The sequence below is a fragment of the Pangasianodon hypophthalmus genome, chromosome 18 (assembly GCF_027358585.1).
Source record: "Pangasianodon hypophthalmus isolate fPanHyp1 chromosome 18, fPanHyp1.pri, whole genome shotgun sequence".
In the NCBI taxonomy this organism is placed as follows: domain Eukaryota; kingdom Metazoa; phylum Chordata; class Actinopteri; order Siluriformes; family Pangasiidae; genus Pangasianodon; species Pangasianodon hypophthalmus.
Genome location: NC_069727.1, coordinates 14879333 through 14895925, shown reverse-complemented (window position 1 = coordinate 14895925; position 16593 = coordinate 14879333). Strand labels below are relative to the sequence as shown.

Sequence of the window (16593 nt, the reverse complement as noted above, 5' to 3'; positions counted from 1 at the left end):
CTTTGGGTGTTTTTCACAGCACATGCAAAATAAAGAACTGACCCAAACAGGATCTAGCAGAACTTGGGATGCTAGTGCTGTTTCATTTCACGATAAAAGCCTAAGGATGGTTGTATACACTATGCTCAGAACATTACTACCTTCATGTGGCTTACTGTCTGAAGTGTTTTGTTTGATTTTGCCGTGCTTTTTTGCAGCAATTTCAGTTTGCATTCCACACATTAAGAACTTGATTTTTTTTTAAATGTCAGGCTACCACTTCATTACTCTAAAATGATCCCAGTGAATCAGAACAATAGGTTTGTAGCAGGGTAGTGATAGTAGTGGATCTGTTTCGAGGGAGCCTTTCATCCTGAAAGTGAAATGAGAGAATGCCTGGTTACAAGTGAAATGTGTCTGTTAAAGTGCGCACTCTGAGCCCTCTCACTCACTCTCCAATTTCTTCTCCTTTCTGATTCCCTGCTGCGTCCATATTTCTCTGAGCTTGTGATGAAAACATGAGAAAACATGGCAGAGATACAGGAGACAAACAGGTGTCCTTGAGCTTCCTTTCCTCATTTTCAATCGAAACAAACCACTGTCCTCAGCTTCAATCTCAATATTTTCACAGCTCATAACTCTCAGCATCACTGGCTGACCTAGTTGTGTAATATACAATGTAGGATTGAGCTGCTGCTTGACATGGTGTGTATAAACAGCAGACTACACTAAGCGAATGCTTTAAAACTGTACCTAACCAAAAAAATAATGACTGTGCGCATCTCTGATTCGCTGGGTTAGAACATTTGAAGAGCATCCTACACCAGGAAAGGGTAAAGCTACACTGTGTATTTTGGGCTAAGTAAGGAAACACCGAAGGCCAGACTAAAATGTCAGCGTCTGAAAGCCTAATGCATGCCTACTGAAAAGGTTTCTCAATTCAGCATGGAAGAGGAAAAAACAAGGCTAAACGTTTCTCTTTTTCCCCTCTTGACAGCCAAGAAGGAGGAGACAAGGGACAGGGAGAGCTGAAAGAAACACTTAAACTCTCCTTCTTATCCTATTTTTTCCCTTTCTTTATCTCTCTTCTTCAAAATAGCCAGTGAAATTGGGTCCAGTGGATGAAGCGTCAGGGCTCAGAGCTGGATAGGTTTCACAGAAATACCACATACCAGCATGGAACTGATCCAGACATATATTTTATGCCCCGCCTGGCTATCACACACAAACATCTTCACTCAGATTGAAGACAGTTTAGAGAGGGGCATGGGGAGCGGGGCACACACACACACACACACACACAGCTCCCAGGACTGCCTCAGCAGCCCCACTGCTTTTTACTCATTACTATTCAGAGAAATACAGGAATAAAGCAACTTGAAGGTTATGATATTCTTACTCAAGAGGAGGCCTAAGAAAAGGATGCTTAGGTTTTGGGGAGCAGGGGGCAACAATTACGGAAATGAACGCCCTCACCAAGGGAGAATTTCCATCCCAGCCGTTACCATGGGAACGGGCCTTTAACCCCCCTCCCCCCACTTTCTCTAGGCTTTCTGTGGCACAATGGAAGGAAGGGATTTTTTACAGCGGGAGAGTGAATGATTATGTTTTTAAAAGGAGGGGAGCTCCAACTTTTCTGATTTGTTCTCTTTGTTGAGGACACAAACAGAAAGTGCACAGCTCCCTGTGCTTCAAGCAGAACAGGAGCCTTGCCAACCATTTTAAGCAAAGCTGCAATCTTGAGAAAAAAACAAGCTGAATATTCATCATCCATTTCCAAATATAAGTTGTTCAAAAGAACCTAGGAATCAGTAATCACAGACTGCACTGCAAGAAAATTCAGAAAGCAGCTGGGCCCTGATTCATATTTTGTATTTTAACACAATAGATTAGGTTTGAAAGTAAATTATCAGTGTGAGTGAGAGTGTATTAGTGTGCTGAGCTGTGAAAGCAGTGTTTCTACCCTGCTCATGAAAGGCTGACCTTGAAGGGCAGATTTACTGGTCAAACATAATTCTGTTCCTAATATCTCATTGTGATGCTCCTGTCAAAAAGCCATCCATACATGCCAACAACAGAGCTGTACATGTAGTTTCAGATGCTCTCAAGGTCCTGGTGCTTTAATTTTTTGTATACAAAAGAAACTAGCTAGCCTAACAACTCTGTAACCAAATGTTACCACTGAATGTGTAGTTGTGCAGTATTGCAAATTGTGCTTATAAGCTAATGTGCTTGCAATACTATCCATCAGATACATTAGTAGTGGTAAAACTAAAGGAATACATTTCTGAAAGAGAGGCTTCTGCACCGCACATCTGCTGTTCCTCTTACATCTCTGTTTGTGCATGTGTGTTTGCACTGTGTCTACTGGCTCGCCTCAGCATCTTAAGACCCACTGCAGTGTCATGTTTCACAGCTCGCACTGGCAGTTTGTTGTCTCCACTAATCTGCTAATCAGCTCCTGTCCACCAGAATTGTTTAAACTGGCAGCGGAGGAAATAACACAAACATGGAGAAAGCTCTACTGCTGAAATGTGATGCTGTTTCTGAACAAAACATGCTGTGCCACCATGTTCTTAAGTGCATTCTCTGTAAGCAAAGCTCATAAATAATGTTTGTAGCTTTTTTATATAACACATTTTTGGTGTCATTCTGAATGCATATAGATATAACACACACATGTTAGTGTATGTAAAGCATATTTGGAACATTTACTTCAAATCGGGAAAAAAAAAAAATCTTTAAATTGTGCGCCTGTAAAGGAGCACAGACTGTGCAGTAATTTTAGGCTCAGTCCTAAAAATATGCAAGGTGATAACTTTGAAATATAGAGAAAGGCCAGGCAGTTTGCATAATTCATTAATACATCATGGTGTTTTAAAAAAAAGTAATTATTAGCTTAAGATTTGTGCGACCCCCCCCATCCCCCAGCCCTCTCTCTCTCTCTCTCTCTCTCTCTCTCTCTCTCTAATATACACGTGTATATATTATATATATATATATATATGTGTGTGTGTGTGTGTGTGTGTGTGTGTGTGTCATATATATATATATATATATATATATATATATATATATGACACACACACACACACACACACACACACACACACACATATATATATATTTATGTATAATCTGCCATGCTGCAGTGTACAATCTCATTTCTCTCACTGGAGATCATTAGTCACCAGTCTCCTGTGAGAGAATGCCGTGTCAGCACTAATGAAATCTTTCACATGCTGAAATGTATTAGGCTTCAATGTTAAAAATGCGTGAAACATTGTCTGAGAATTTAATACAGGTAATCCTTAGTGAAACATTTTTTCCATGTCATGACAGTCCAGTGAGTGATTCACAAAACTATCATTTACTAAAAGAACTCCCAGAAACCCAACATCCAGTGTTGGCTGTATTTGTACTTTCCTCTTGTGCTGGATCATCCATCTATGCGTTTTTATGCCTGTTTGGTGTTCTAATGTGATGAAAAATATGAAAGATTTTTGTGAAAGATTGTTTTCCCACTTGGAGCTGGCACATTGAAGTGTCAGTCAGATTGCCACCTTCATACTCTTGTGGTCAAAAAAAGCATACAAATGATATAAGATGCTTTATATTCCATGGATGAAATGTCTGAGGCAGAGACTAGCTGAAGCTAGTTGTTTTAAACCTAAAAATATATACAGTCCATTACTTGAGTGCTGCCTAGCCTGGAACACAAACTTTCTAAATTGACAAGCAGCATGCTTGACAGGCAGGTAGAGATTATTCCTTGTCCTGACTCTGTGGATGGTGGTTCATGTCATCTTTTTCTTTCTCCTCTAGTTTACTGAGCCTGAGTTGCAACATAGACCAGAGTTTTACCTCTGAGCAGTTTATTTTATTGACAGTTTTGAGAAAGTGAGAACAACATCACCAAATATTACAGAAAGTCTAAAATATCTCGTCATCTTAGCTACAGAATGGTTAAATCTGTGCGAATAATTTAACCAGTGTACTTTTCTTTCAGCACCAACTTCTGGATGGGTGGCAAAGCTATTATGGATTTTTACTACATATTGGAGTATAGGAGAAATATAATAATTATATTTCTCCTATACCCAGTTACATACTTCAATATGTAATAAAAAGCCATAATCAGCAAAAGAAAAAAACATCCAGCTTTTCTATGAATAGCAAAGTTCTTGAGTGCTGGGCCACTGTGTACAGTCTTTTAGATACAGCAGAATAATGAACTCAACTCTGTTTCCTGTGTTGATGTGCCACATTCATTTCAGTAGAGTTTCTCTGGGGAGAACACTTCCTGAAGCGAGGAACACAAGTGGGCGTTTAGTTTTGAGCATCCTTCATGGCAGAGAGTTTAAAGATGGCATTCATGTTTCCTGCTCTTACTCGCTTGCTTATTAGCATTGACCCGGTCCCTCAACCTCTCTAGAGGTGCATGACGAGCAAAATGAGCACAAATGAAGGAGATGTTATTCTGAGGCTGTACTTGGACGGTGAAGTGAATTTTGATAGACCAGTCATGGCAATTTCTTCAGGATGAAATAGAAAAATGTTTACAATAGCCAGTCACTTCCTGTCAACCTTTAATGCAAGTACTCAAAGCATCGTGCAGTTTGTTTTTAAGAGACTACAGAAAGTCTTAACACAGCATATCTCTCCTCCATCACAGATGCTGGGAACACTCACAGCAGTGCCCATCAAGGTGCCTCAGGTCAGCTCTCTGCATCGGCTGGCAGGGCAGTCGCCCACTGTGCTACCTCAGGTAACACACGCACACGCACACACACACACAATCCTGTTCTTCCTCAGGTCTCAGGTGTCACATAAAACCAGACTGCATCCAGTGTCTGACATACTACTCCAGAAATCATAACGCAAGGTCAGCCTCAGCCAAATCTCCCGAGGGGTTGCTGTAATTACACTTAGTTTTAAAATGACCACTTTATGAACTACGCGCGCAGATTTGGCAAACTATTTCTGAAAGAGCAGAAAAAAAAACCAAACTGACATTCTCCACCACAAGCACCTGAGTGTTCCTGTAACATTCATTTTCAGATCCACCCACAGCCTTAGTGTCTGTATTATAAGCCGTATCGCTCAAGGCAGATTTCTTTTTTTTGTTGCTTTGATTAGAACTTTGATCTAATGATTTGATCTGTCTGCTTTAATGGTTGGCTTGGGTAAAATACAAATATTGGTTCTTAAATGCACTGTGATTCTACATTGATGACCACAATGTCATTTTTAATTGAAAATGTTAATTGAAAATCACCTGAGTGTATCAGAATCTTTCCACAGACTTTAATTTTTTTAAATGTTTTTTTATTTATTTGCCCACAGTAATGTTGCTGATATTTAACTAGATTTTACATTTACTTTACAATAGAATACTATTGGAGATTTATTCACAGAAGAAGTGACTGATATTCCTTGTTGGATATCACGTAATTACAAGTAGTCTAATTTCACTTTTAGGACCCATAATTCATTTTTTTATTACGAAGTTGGTACATAATGGAAAAAAGAGTGGAAAAAAATACTGCACAGGACAAGCCTTTTTCTACATCAAATGTTGAGGGGTGTTTAGCTAGAAAGTTCAGGACACATGATTAGATGTGCCTTGATTTTTTGCCGTCAAATGAATAAATATTTGGAAAATTCTGTTCAAACAGTATTTGAACAAATTTATTTTTACAATTCTAATTGAAATACATTAAGCCTAGTTTATAATGGATGAAAATAATGTTTTTCTAAAAGCAGTAAGTAGTGATACTAGAAAAAGTCAATGTTGGCTGTAGAAATAAAAAAAGATACACAAAGAACTGATTTGTAATTGCTCTACAGCACTCTAATCAAATCATATTTGTGTTTGTAAGTGACCCATATCTGTGTGTGAACACACCTCAGTCCTGAAATGACCCTCATATACATGTTACATTATCTGTAACATAATATGAATGATCTAAATGCATGAACAACATGAGGGGCATAAAAGTCTATCAAAAAGTAAAAGTCTAGAAAATGTGGAAAAAAGGCTTTTATGGTAAATATGATTCGTTCTTGAAGTCGGCTGACAGCTTGTCAGCTGTTGATGATTAGGGCAAGATGGCGAAAAAAGGCCAGATGCAGAGCTTTGGCAGTTTTTTGCAGCTATTACTGGCACTTCTGTGCTGAGAAACGTGGGTGTGGGAGGGAAGCCAGCGGTGATCTGTGTATGCACAGTGAAACATGAGCTCAGATCTGACCCTTCCTTATTACAGTCACATGGTTAACTACCAAGTTGAGGGTACTTATGTATTCAGTTATGTATTCAGTTGAGGGCCACATGCTGAAATCTGATTTGAAAAGATCAAATGATACATTTCAGCAGAAGGTTTGTGCCACTTCAGCCCTGTAAAGTGAACACTGCCAAAATGAACTGTTGTATGTAGAGGAGAACATGTAAAGCAATATCTAACACAGATAAACGGTCACACCAGCTCAGCAGAGGGGAATAACACACAAGCGCACTCCTCAAATACAGATTAGTGTCCATTAAAGTACAGGACAAAATGTTGCAGATTATCCGATAAATCACGTGGCTAATAAATCTTTAAGACTAAGCCTTCCAGCCATGCTCAACCTTCCATTCAGACTTTGGACACAATTAATCCCTGCTCAAGTTGAGCTCATTTGTTCCATTGGTCTTCTTAATGGATCAGTGTAGATAATGATGTTTGATAAGGACACAAATAAAGCTCGTTTGTGCAGGTAGCAGGAAGACCACAGGGGGGCAGCACAGGCCCAAGATAAGGCCATACTGCTGAGCCAGAAACTCTCACACAGTCAAAACAACACAGGACAATAAGGAGAATCTGATCACTCAAACTATTTAGGGATTTGTTTGTATTCTGTTTACACACATTAAACAAATTATGCTTATTCCTCGACTGAACTACTGTTTGGAAATGGCTTAAAATTTCTGTTTGAATTTTATTTTTTGTATTTGATTGTGTTTCTGATCTATGTCAATACATCATATGGGTAATAAATCTTTGTTGTCCAAATAATGTAAATTTGTCAGGTCTGATTTATAAGCACATGAAAATTTCAAACTGGACAGTGAATAACCCTTTAATCCCTACCGAACACAGGTTAGGCCAAAGACTCTGATCCCGGACAGCCTTCCCCACAGCCCGTGCCAGGAACAGCAGTCCAGCCAGCCACTGAGCCTGGCACGCGGAACTGCTGTGGTCAGCCCCAAAAGCCAGGGACTTGGTACCTTCAGCCCAGAGAGGATGTCCAGCGGCCAGGGCGAGATCACGCCACCTCCCCTGCCCGTGCCCAGTGTCTCCACAGCCACAGCCAGCCCTGGCGTTGCGTACGCCATCATTTCCGCCACCTCACCTGCAGCCAACGGAGTGGCAGCCATGAGCGAGACAGTGAAAGTGCAACCGCTGATCTTCAGCCCAGACAGCAAGGTCAGACCGTCGCCTGATCAGCTATCAGCACAGTTTACAGCTCCTGTGAAAGCTATCAGACATTTAATCCAAAAGCTGAATTGTTCTTCCTTTCAAATGACTAGGAAACAGACAGTGAAGAGTAGGTTCAAATCTTATGTTTATGCATCAGTATATTTGATGCAGCATTTAAACATCCTCTTAAAATAGCTTATGTTGTATGTTTATTTATTTACACTTATTTATTTCTTTAATATTTCTTTAACAATATACAGTATATATCTACGGTTAAGAAATGCAGCATTGTACAAACACTGTTAAAAGGTAGAATGCTGCAGTGTGGATTGAAACTATTTCTAACACTTATGATCTTTACACTGTAATGCATTTGGGAAATCGTTCCCTCATTGTGCAACTTAACCTTCCTGGGCACTTGTGCGTGACAAGTAATATTTTAGAATCCTGAAGTGTCTCAGAGTAGGGTCTCATCCCTGCGTATGAGTTTTGCAGCAGTAATTAATCTCAGGCTGGGATGAAAAATGGCTTGTGGTTGACAGGGAAGATTTGTGAGGCTCATTACGTTGTTGTTAAGAGAGAGTGGTGGTCCTCATGACCACTGGTCACATTCAACTCTCATAGGCTACATTTTTCTCCTACCTCCTATAGACAAGGCAGTAACATTATTCACTGATCTTATAGTAAAGATTAGCAAGGCTTAATAACAGATTTTCTACTTGTATTCAGCTGCAAAGCTTTAAGTCTATGAAAGAAATTTTAGGTAATTTTAATTATATTGCAGCAGTAAAATGATTTCTGACACTAAATTTCTTATTGTTACTCTTATTTTATTGTCAGTGAAACATCCTTGACGCTAAATGCGTTTACACACCAATTTGGATTTCTATGTTTTTCTAGGTGATTATAATCCAGCCACAGATCCCTAGCAGCTCTCAGGGTTCTCCAGGCCCCCAGGCTGAGATCCCCTCTCAGGAGCCCAGTCCTGCCCCCTCCCCGCCACACAAGCCCCATAAAAAGGAGGAAGACCCAGAGGTATGCTCACTCTGTACAGTCCACTACATCTGTAACAAGCACTGACAGACAAATAGAAATATTCGGTGTCAAGAAATAACGATAGATACCTCGAGGAAATACTTGTCTGAAATCATATTTACAGAATCTGATTCTCAGTGTGTCCTGGGGAACCTTGCAGAAGTGTGCCTTCTGTGTTGTAACACACCTAAGCTGAAAATCTGTATATTTTTGGACACAAATCATAACACACAGAAAAAATTCAGGCTTACACACTCTATTAGCTATGAGGCATTGTTGTCATGATGTTTAGGTTCCTCACTGTCCCTCTCTCTCTCTCTCTCTCTCTCTCTCTCTCTCTCTCTCTCTCTCTCTCTCCACTCTGCAGAAAATTGCATTCATGGTAGCGCTTGGCCTCGTCACTACAGAACACTTGGAAGGTGAGTTGCTGCACACAGGATCCTGTTTCCTGGGTGTAACCGATTCCTCATAGAAGCTTCCACAATAACTGGTCTGTTTTCATTGTTATGGCAGAAATCCAGACCAAACGACAGGAGAGGAAGAGAAGAAGTACGGCTAACCCTGCATACAGCCTGTTTGATCCAGAGGTAGCTCTCTACATTTAAAAACAAGTAAATCATTAAGAGAACAAAAAGGATAATTGACAAATGGTTAGAGTTAGCTAAGATCTATCTATCTATCTATATTATCTTCTATACAATGATAAAACTATCTGCAAAAAACCTGTGGGTGTCTCTGTGGTCTGTTTTGGAATCCAGCGAGCTTTCCTGCCTATACCTTACTTTAGCACATTAACTTTAACTATAAACATATTTCACTTAAATGATGTGGAGGTGTGTTTATTTAGGTTTTAATCGTGCCTAGGCTATTTTCTTGCAGAGATCATGTTGTATAAGGTATCTTGTGTGTAAATGAAAAGATATTTCAGTTCAGGAACACCTGTAGTGTTCAGTACTACCTATATGTGTGAAATGTAAAGATTTCTACATATGAATCGTTTTCCGATGTTCTTGTTTGTTAAAACTGGGTTTGTGCCAGTATTGGTTTTAGCTGTAAAAACAGCCCCTACAAACCAGATTATCCTGTGTTTTATTCTACAATCCTGTGTATATGTATATGTATTCTACATTGTTTGTGTATATGGTGCTGCACTTTTCTATAACTTTAATTCCTGTTGGTACCAATGTCGAGCAGGTAACATAAACCAAAAATGTTTGGTGGCAAAAGTTTGCGTACTTTGTGTAGTGGAAAAATGCTTTTAGTACTTAGAGTCACTTCAAACATGGGCAACAAGGAAAAATAAGATAAGCACACATGCTAACAAGTAATGGAAACTACTAGGGTACAGAAAACGGCAGTTAACATAAACATCAGCCCGGGATTAATGACCACCCTCTTCTCTTTACTGCTAGCTATATTACTTTTTTTTAATGTCATTCTGCGTGTCCTCTACTCAAGAAAGTTTAACTAATAACATAAACAAGCTGGTCTTATTTTCTCTAAATGTATTAGACATTTTACATACATACGTACATTTTTTTTTATGATCTCAGTGAAAATGTTTCTCTATCATTGCTTTCCAGCGCAAAAGGCTTGCATCAAATTACCTGAACAACCCCCTCTTCCTATCAGCCAGAGGTAAAACTCATTTCTCTTCCCATCAACACAACAGCTGGGGTAGAGCGCATAAAATTACATTTGAAGAAGCACGCTCATGCACTGTGTTACTGCACGCACGCACACACACACACACACACACACACACACACACAGGATAACATGTTTCCAAGCTAGACAAATAGGATCTGAGCTCATGTAATGCAGAAGGAATATCAATGTACATGCAGGTCTGCAGTGCCATTTTGGTCACGTGCTTGTTCATGCTTTTAATGAAGCACTTAATGTAGTACAGATCTCAACTGTGTGTGTGTGTTTTGTGTTTCCTAAGGCACACACACACACACACCACTGTCCCCTGTTGTACTGCTCTGCTCATTTTTCAGTTTTACACCCAAGTCATGATTACCTAATTATCAAGGCCTTCATCAAACACAAGCTCTTCTTGAATCATGGAGAGCATGAAGGTGTTTGCATTGCCACGCACAATATGAATAGAATACACTCTAATGCTACATCTCTATACTACATATTAGATCAGTTACTATAGGTCTAACTTTAAAACTACACCTAATTACAGTGTCACTGGTAGTTCTCCACTGAAAGCTCTTTTGAGCAAGAGAATAGGCTTCTGTACCCAGGAAACTCTCCTACAAAATCTCTCTAAAACATGCTCTTTTGTTAAAAAAAAAAAACAGCAGAGACAGTGCTATAAAAAGAAGCACCTCAAGCTTTATTTCTGTGTGCTCAGCTTTGTTGCATGGCTATAATTGTAATCTAACCCATGAATAACCCTGTCTCTTCACTCTGCAAGCTACTAACTTATTCTCTGCTTCCTATTCACACGCCAGACTCTGAGGATCTGTGTTGGAAGGTATGTAGCTACTCTCGAGATTCTGTATGTGGAGGAGGAGGGGCCATAGGCTTTTTGTTATGATCTGTAACCTGTTGTTCATTGTTCTTGAAAAAGTTTCAAATAAGTAATGCTGTACTGTATACATTCGGGCTACAGTATATATATTCAGATGTCCAGAAATGCATTTAAATTTAATCACTTACAAATGTTAAGTATTTAAAGGCATTCAAATATTAATAAGCATGTAATTTTATACTGACATAGACAGAAATAGCAATAACACAACACTATGTGTTTGTCACAAACTACACTCAATGTCCACTTTATTAGGAACACTTGTCCACCTGCTCATTCATGCACTTATCCAGCCTATCAAGTGGCAGTAGTGCAATGCATAAAATCATGTAGATAAAGGTCAAGAGCTTCAGTTAATGTTTATCAAACATCAGAATAGGGAGGAAATGTGATCTCACTGACTGTGACTATGGCAGAGTTGTTGGTACCAGACCAGGCGATGTTTTTCCAATCTTGAACTGTCAGTGAGCCTGTGTCCACTGTGACCTCAGATTCCTGTTCTTGGCTGACAGGAGTGGAAACTGATGAGGTCTTCTGCTGCTGTAGCCCGTCCACCTCAAGGTTCGACATGTTGTGCTTTCTGAGATGCTTTTCTCTTCGTCACAGTTGTAAAGCGTAGTTATTTGAGTTACTCTAGAGTCTATTGAGCGTGAAAATCCCAGGAATACTCAAACCAGCCTGTCTGATCGTAGAAACCATACCATTCTGATGTCTGATGTGAACATTAACTGAAGCTCTTTACCTGTATCTGCATGATTTTATGCATTTTACTGCTGGCACATGATTGGTTGACTGGACAGTTATATGAATGAGTGGGTGAACAGGTTTTCCTAATAAAGTATCAGTGAGTGTATGCAATGTGAACATTTTGTTACTTTCTTAAAATATTTGTCATTAAATATTTTAAATTAGTATTTATTTGCTTACTCACAATTTTTGATGTTACTGATATTTGTTTTGTTTACTTACACTACCATGATCCATATAAAATCCGCCATCTTCAACTTCTTTGCCGTTTGTCTTTGTAGTGCTGATGTAGTGTGGTTTATGCCCAGGGGAGACGGATATTGATGAAAATGTTGTCATCTACACACATCACTTTTAAGCCACACAGGATCTTAAACATTTACATTTAAATACATAATGAATATGAATATTACCGGAATGGTGAAATTCATTCATATACCATCCTCAAATGTGTAGCATGGGCTGATTGTAAAATAACAGAACTTACACCACTTAATTTAATATGCAATTTGATTGTCTTCTCAAAAAACTTACTGAAGCTTTTAAATGAGGAAGAGTGTGTGTCTGCCAGAACTGTTAGATCTGATGTGCAGAAACATTCCCTATCTAAAGCCCAGATTAAAAGAATCAATCAAAGTAATATGTCAGGATAATAAGGTACTTCGCTTATCTTTAAAATCAGTCATCACTGCTGTTACTTTTCTGCCAGTACACTGAAGTAATACAGATGTACAGAGCAGGCTGTTGATAACAGGGCTGTAAAGTGTGACTTATTTTGTGCATGATTGCTGCAGGAGGAGCTGGAGCATGATGACCACTGTGCTGTGTGCAAAGAGGAAGGGAACCTTCAGCAGTGCCACAGCTGCACCCGCGCTTACCACCTAGACTGCTTACACCCTCCGCTCAAATCCCCACCCAAGGGCATGTGGATGTGCCCTAAGTGCCAGAAGAAGGTCAGTCACTCAGAACATTCAACATATGAATATGGGTTGTTATAGCATGTGGGTTGTTGATGATGTTTAAAAGCAATGTACATGAATTTGAAGGGTTTCTTTCTCTTTCTTTTATGAAGGTTCTGAATAAAGAAAACTTGTCTTGGCCACACAATTTTGTTCAGTCTTACGTTACACACAAAACAGGTATGATCCTCTACATGTGCATTAATGCTCTACATACATACCATCAGTTTGTAGCTAAGGATGTGTAATGCGTGTTTATATGTGTATAGTGAGAGAGGAGGAGAAGAGAAGACTGATGAGGAGAAACAGTGAACTGAACAAAGAGTGTGCACACCTGAAAGAAGAAGACCAGAGACTCAGCAAATCACTCTTGGTACAGTTCATTTTTGATACCCTTAGACAAGGGACTATGCACTTAGACAGGGACTATGAAGCCATTTCTGTGTTTAGTGTTCATAAAGCCTACGTTAACCTATAACATGCTATATTACCATGCTGGTGCCAGCTAGCCAAGTCAAGTTTGCAGTTTTACATGTTGACAGCAGATTTATTCTTTTAAAAAAAAAAGTCTCAAGTTCAGTAATAAATAATAGTTTGTTTGTGCAGGTAATACGCATGAAGTGTTAAAATGTGAACAGTCTATGATTATAACTGGTAAATGGATAGGATTTGTTATAATTTGTACAGTTGTTCTTACCAAGTAAGCTTAATGATCTGTAATCTGTGAAAATGCATGGATGCGTTTACAAACAAATCTTAACTTTTCAAACATGACGGACACACCGAGGGGGCTGTGGACACATCATAGCAACCAGAGGTGTGGACCGATGTGTCTTGAGATTGCAGCCAGACGATCAAGTGCTGGAAGACTAACCTGCGTGTGTCCCTACAGAAATGCAGAGACGTGAAGGAACGTCTGCTGAGTCAGCAGAGGGAAACTCAGGCGTCTCTGGAACGTCTCCGAGCCCTAATCCGCCTCATCCAGCGTGATCACATGATCCAGGTCACCATGACGGCCACCACCACCACTTCAGGGGGAGCAGCACTGCTCTCTCTGCCCTGGATCAAACCAAGCTCCACCAGCAGCACGAGCAGCTCCACAGCACCCCCTGCAGGGCCCTCCACACTGCTGCACAAGAGTGTGCTGCACTCCCAGGGCAACAACTGAACCCATCACAGGCAAAAACACTTTATTCATAACAACATACGTGCATTTCTTTTCCCACACAAGCTCTTCCCGAGCTTAATGAGAGATACTCACAATGGAAGCTGGAGAGTGAAATCTGGCCAATGTGGGTTTTTTCCCCCAAGAGCTGTATTGTCTTAAGGAAAAAAATATCAAAAAATGTAAAGAAAAAAAATCAATACTAACTACAGTATATTCTTAAGTCAATTCATAAGTATTTTTTAAACCCAACACCTACAGTGCTTAAGAGATTTTTTTTTTTAACTTATTGTTTTTAATTTACTAAATGTTCTTGGCCTTAATGTATTTATGACAAATGAGCAGATAACCATGCCGTCATGAATACAGAAATTAAGTATTTTATGCGGCTAAAGCCTTTTTTTAAATTACAGTTTTCTTTTTTAAAGGGGGGATACTTGTTCTACATATAGCGAGAGAGAACATTAGAGTAGCGGTAGTTAAACGAGACATATGAGACAGAGAGGACTGTACAGTGATCTATCCGAGTAGGAAAAGAAATTGTTCTCATTCTCCTAAGAACAACAATCGCCATAATAATTCAGGTGAAAAGGAGATGGGAAAGTGGTTTTCATTGTGTATGTACTTACGAGCATACGAGCCTTCAAACGAACACAAAAAAGGAAAAAAAAAAAAAAAAAAAAGAGAATAACTTTTTTTTCAGTATTAATAGAGTTGAGATAAAGGAACAAAGTATTTAAGATGACTACAAAATTTAGCATTTCTAGTGGAGAATTTAGTATTTTCATGCGGATGCCTGTTCATAATTGTGAATTGAAGTATTGGAGAGAGGGGATTGTTGTACATATGTTGTATTGTTATAACAGGTCCTTCTGATTTTTCTTCTGTATTGTTACTCCAATCAGAGCCTCATCAATGATGTTTCTTTCTGTTTCCTTTGCACTGACAGCAAAAGTGGACATTAGGAAGGGCCATTCAAGTTCCAATGAGTGTGTGCACCTATTGTCAAACCCGTTCTTTTCTTTCTCCAGTATATAAGATATGCCAAAAAAAAACCCTTACATTTTTAAGCTGGGAGCTTTCCCATCTTTCACCATCGTCTTTATTATCTGTCTTGTCTGTATTTGTAGTTTTTGCTTTAATGATGCCTTATTTCCTAATCGCCACATTGACATTATGTACAATTTCACATATTATTGCAAGGACACATCTGACTGTTGTGTCTGTTTGGTTATTTCATTTTCTTAATCTGTGAGATGATCTAAATGAACACTGCCTCAAGAACAAGATTAGATAACGCCAGGGTTTATTAAATATATCACATTAAAATGAGAAAACTTACCTGGAATTAATTTTTATGAAAGGACAATTTTGTGAGTCACCTTTGCTAGTTTGTCTTCCTGTTCTTCTAAAGGATTTCTCAAGGTGCGCAGTTCTGACGTGGCCTGTGAGGCAGAGCTGCTTCTCAACCCGTGCAGAGGAAAAGCTGATCTGCCTTTGCTTTATGTCTATAGCTACTGATCAGCGTTCAACCCAAGTCAGCAGGGTCTGGGCCTGATCATGTTCCAGTGGAGCAGAGGACTTTGTTTCCAGAAATAAAACAGTGCAGGTCACTTGGTCTCGAACTGCGTTCAGTTCTGCTGGAATCACCCTGATCAAAGATTCCTAAATAACCATGGCAGATTTTAAAAAGACAAACAACTCAACACATGAGATATCCAGTATCATTATCTATTATCATTACACAAGGGCTTCACAGGTATGGGATATATGGATGTGGAAACATTAAGTGCATATCACAGATTCCTGACATGGTCTGTAGATTATTGTAAATTTAACAAATTGAGTCAGACCGGTGTGCACCAACCACGTAAGGAGTCGAACGTAAGGAATTACATGCATATCACCCACTGGCCCATAATACCCCCCACGTCATACATGCCTGACCTAAGGGATTAGCTCACAGGAAACTGCAGAGGCTACAATATATAGATTAGAATCAAACCATGTTACAAACAGGAAGGTTGAAGATAAAAAAAAAAAGCAAAATTTCCCATATCAGAGCTCTGTTCATAGCGAGAGTGTTCTTCTGCCCTTCATGCATCATACGAGACATGTCCCCGCCTCCTCCGCAGTCCACCCTCCCCCATATTCCAGAATCTTCTCCGGGACAAACTGTGCCGTGCTTATACAGATCTATTTTAATACACTCGACACTACGTTGAACAAGATGAAACTTTTTTATATTCTTTTATCAATGAACGTGAGAAAGAAAAGAGACAAAAAGAACATGACAATTTTTTATTGTTTGCCAATTATGCATTTAGCTTGCAATGTGTGATGTGTCCGTATGCTATGAGGAAAAGGTAGCAAAAATAAAACTGAAATGGAAAAGGCAACAAGGCTACTGTTAGATGGATGTCTTCGGACTGTCAGAGTAGTGTTTTTTCTTTGTCATTATGGAAGGGGACTGTCCAGTGGATAGTATGTATAGGAAAGTGTTTGTCTTACATATGCCAATGTAGTTTTTTCTTCTTTATGATGCATTCAAAGTTGATTGATGGAAGTTGGTAAATGGTAAAGAGTAGTCACACTTTTTTGTACCAAGTTCTTATTGAAAACTGAATCAATAATAAACATGGAAAATTGGAGTCTTGTTAAGTGTGTTGTATGTTGTGTGAGCGTGTGTAAAACACATTC

The 16593-nt window shown here is 39.2% G+C and overlaps 1 protein-coding gene across 5 annotated transcripts in view; it reads left to right on the top strand.

Moving 5' to 3' along the window:
• Positions 1 to 16544, top strand: part of phf21b (PHD finger protein 21B) — a 69244-nt gene extending 52700 nt beyond the window's left edge. For all 5 annotated transcript variants that reach the window (XM_053241637.1, XM_026922958.3, XM_026922955.3 and 2 more), the window contains 11 exons: positions 4655 to 4747; positions 7119 to 7445; positions 8340 to 8474; positions 8842 to 8893; positions 8988 to 9061; positions 10058 to 10112; positions 10943 to 10965; positions 12564 to 12722; positions 12842 to 12908; positions 12998 to 13101; positions 13621 to 16544. In XM_053241637.1, the coding sequence (XP_053097612.1) occupies positions 4655 to 4747; positions 7119 to 7445; positions 8340 to 8474; positions 8842 to 8893; positions 8988 to 9061; positions 10058 to 10112; positions 10943 to 10965; positions 12564 to 12722; positions 12842 to 12908; positions 12998 to 13101; positions 13621 to 13896 (1365 nt within the window). In that variant the 3' untranslated portion in view covers positions 13897 to 16544. The remainder of the gene's footprint in view (positions 1 to 4654; positions 4748 to 7118; positions 7446 to 8339; positions 8475 to 8841; positions 8894 to 8987; positions 9062 to 10057; positions 10113 to 10942; positions 10966 to 12563; positions 12723 to 12841; positions 12909 to 12997; positions 13102 to 13620) is intronic.
• The last annotated feature ends 49 nt before the right edge of the window (positions 16545 to 16593 follow it).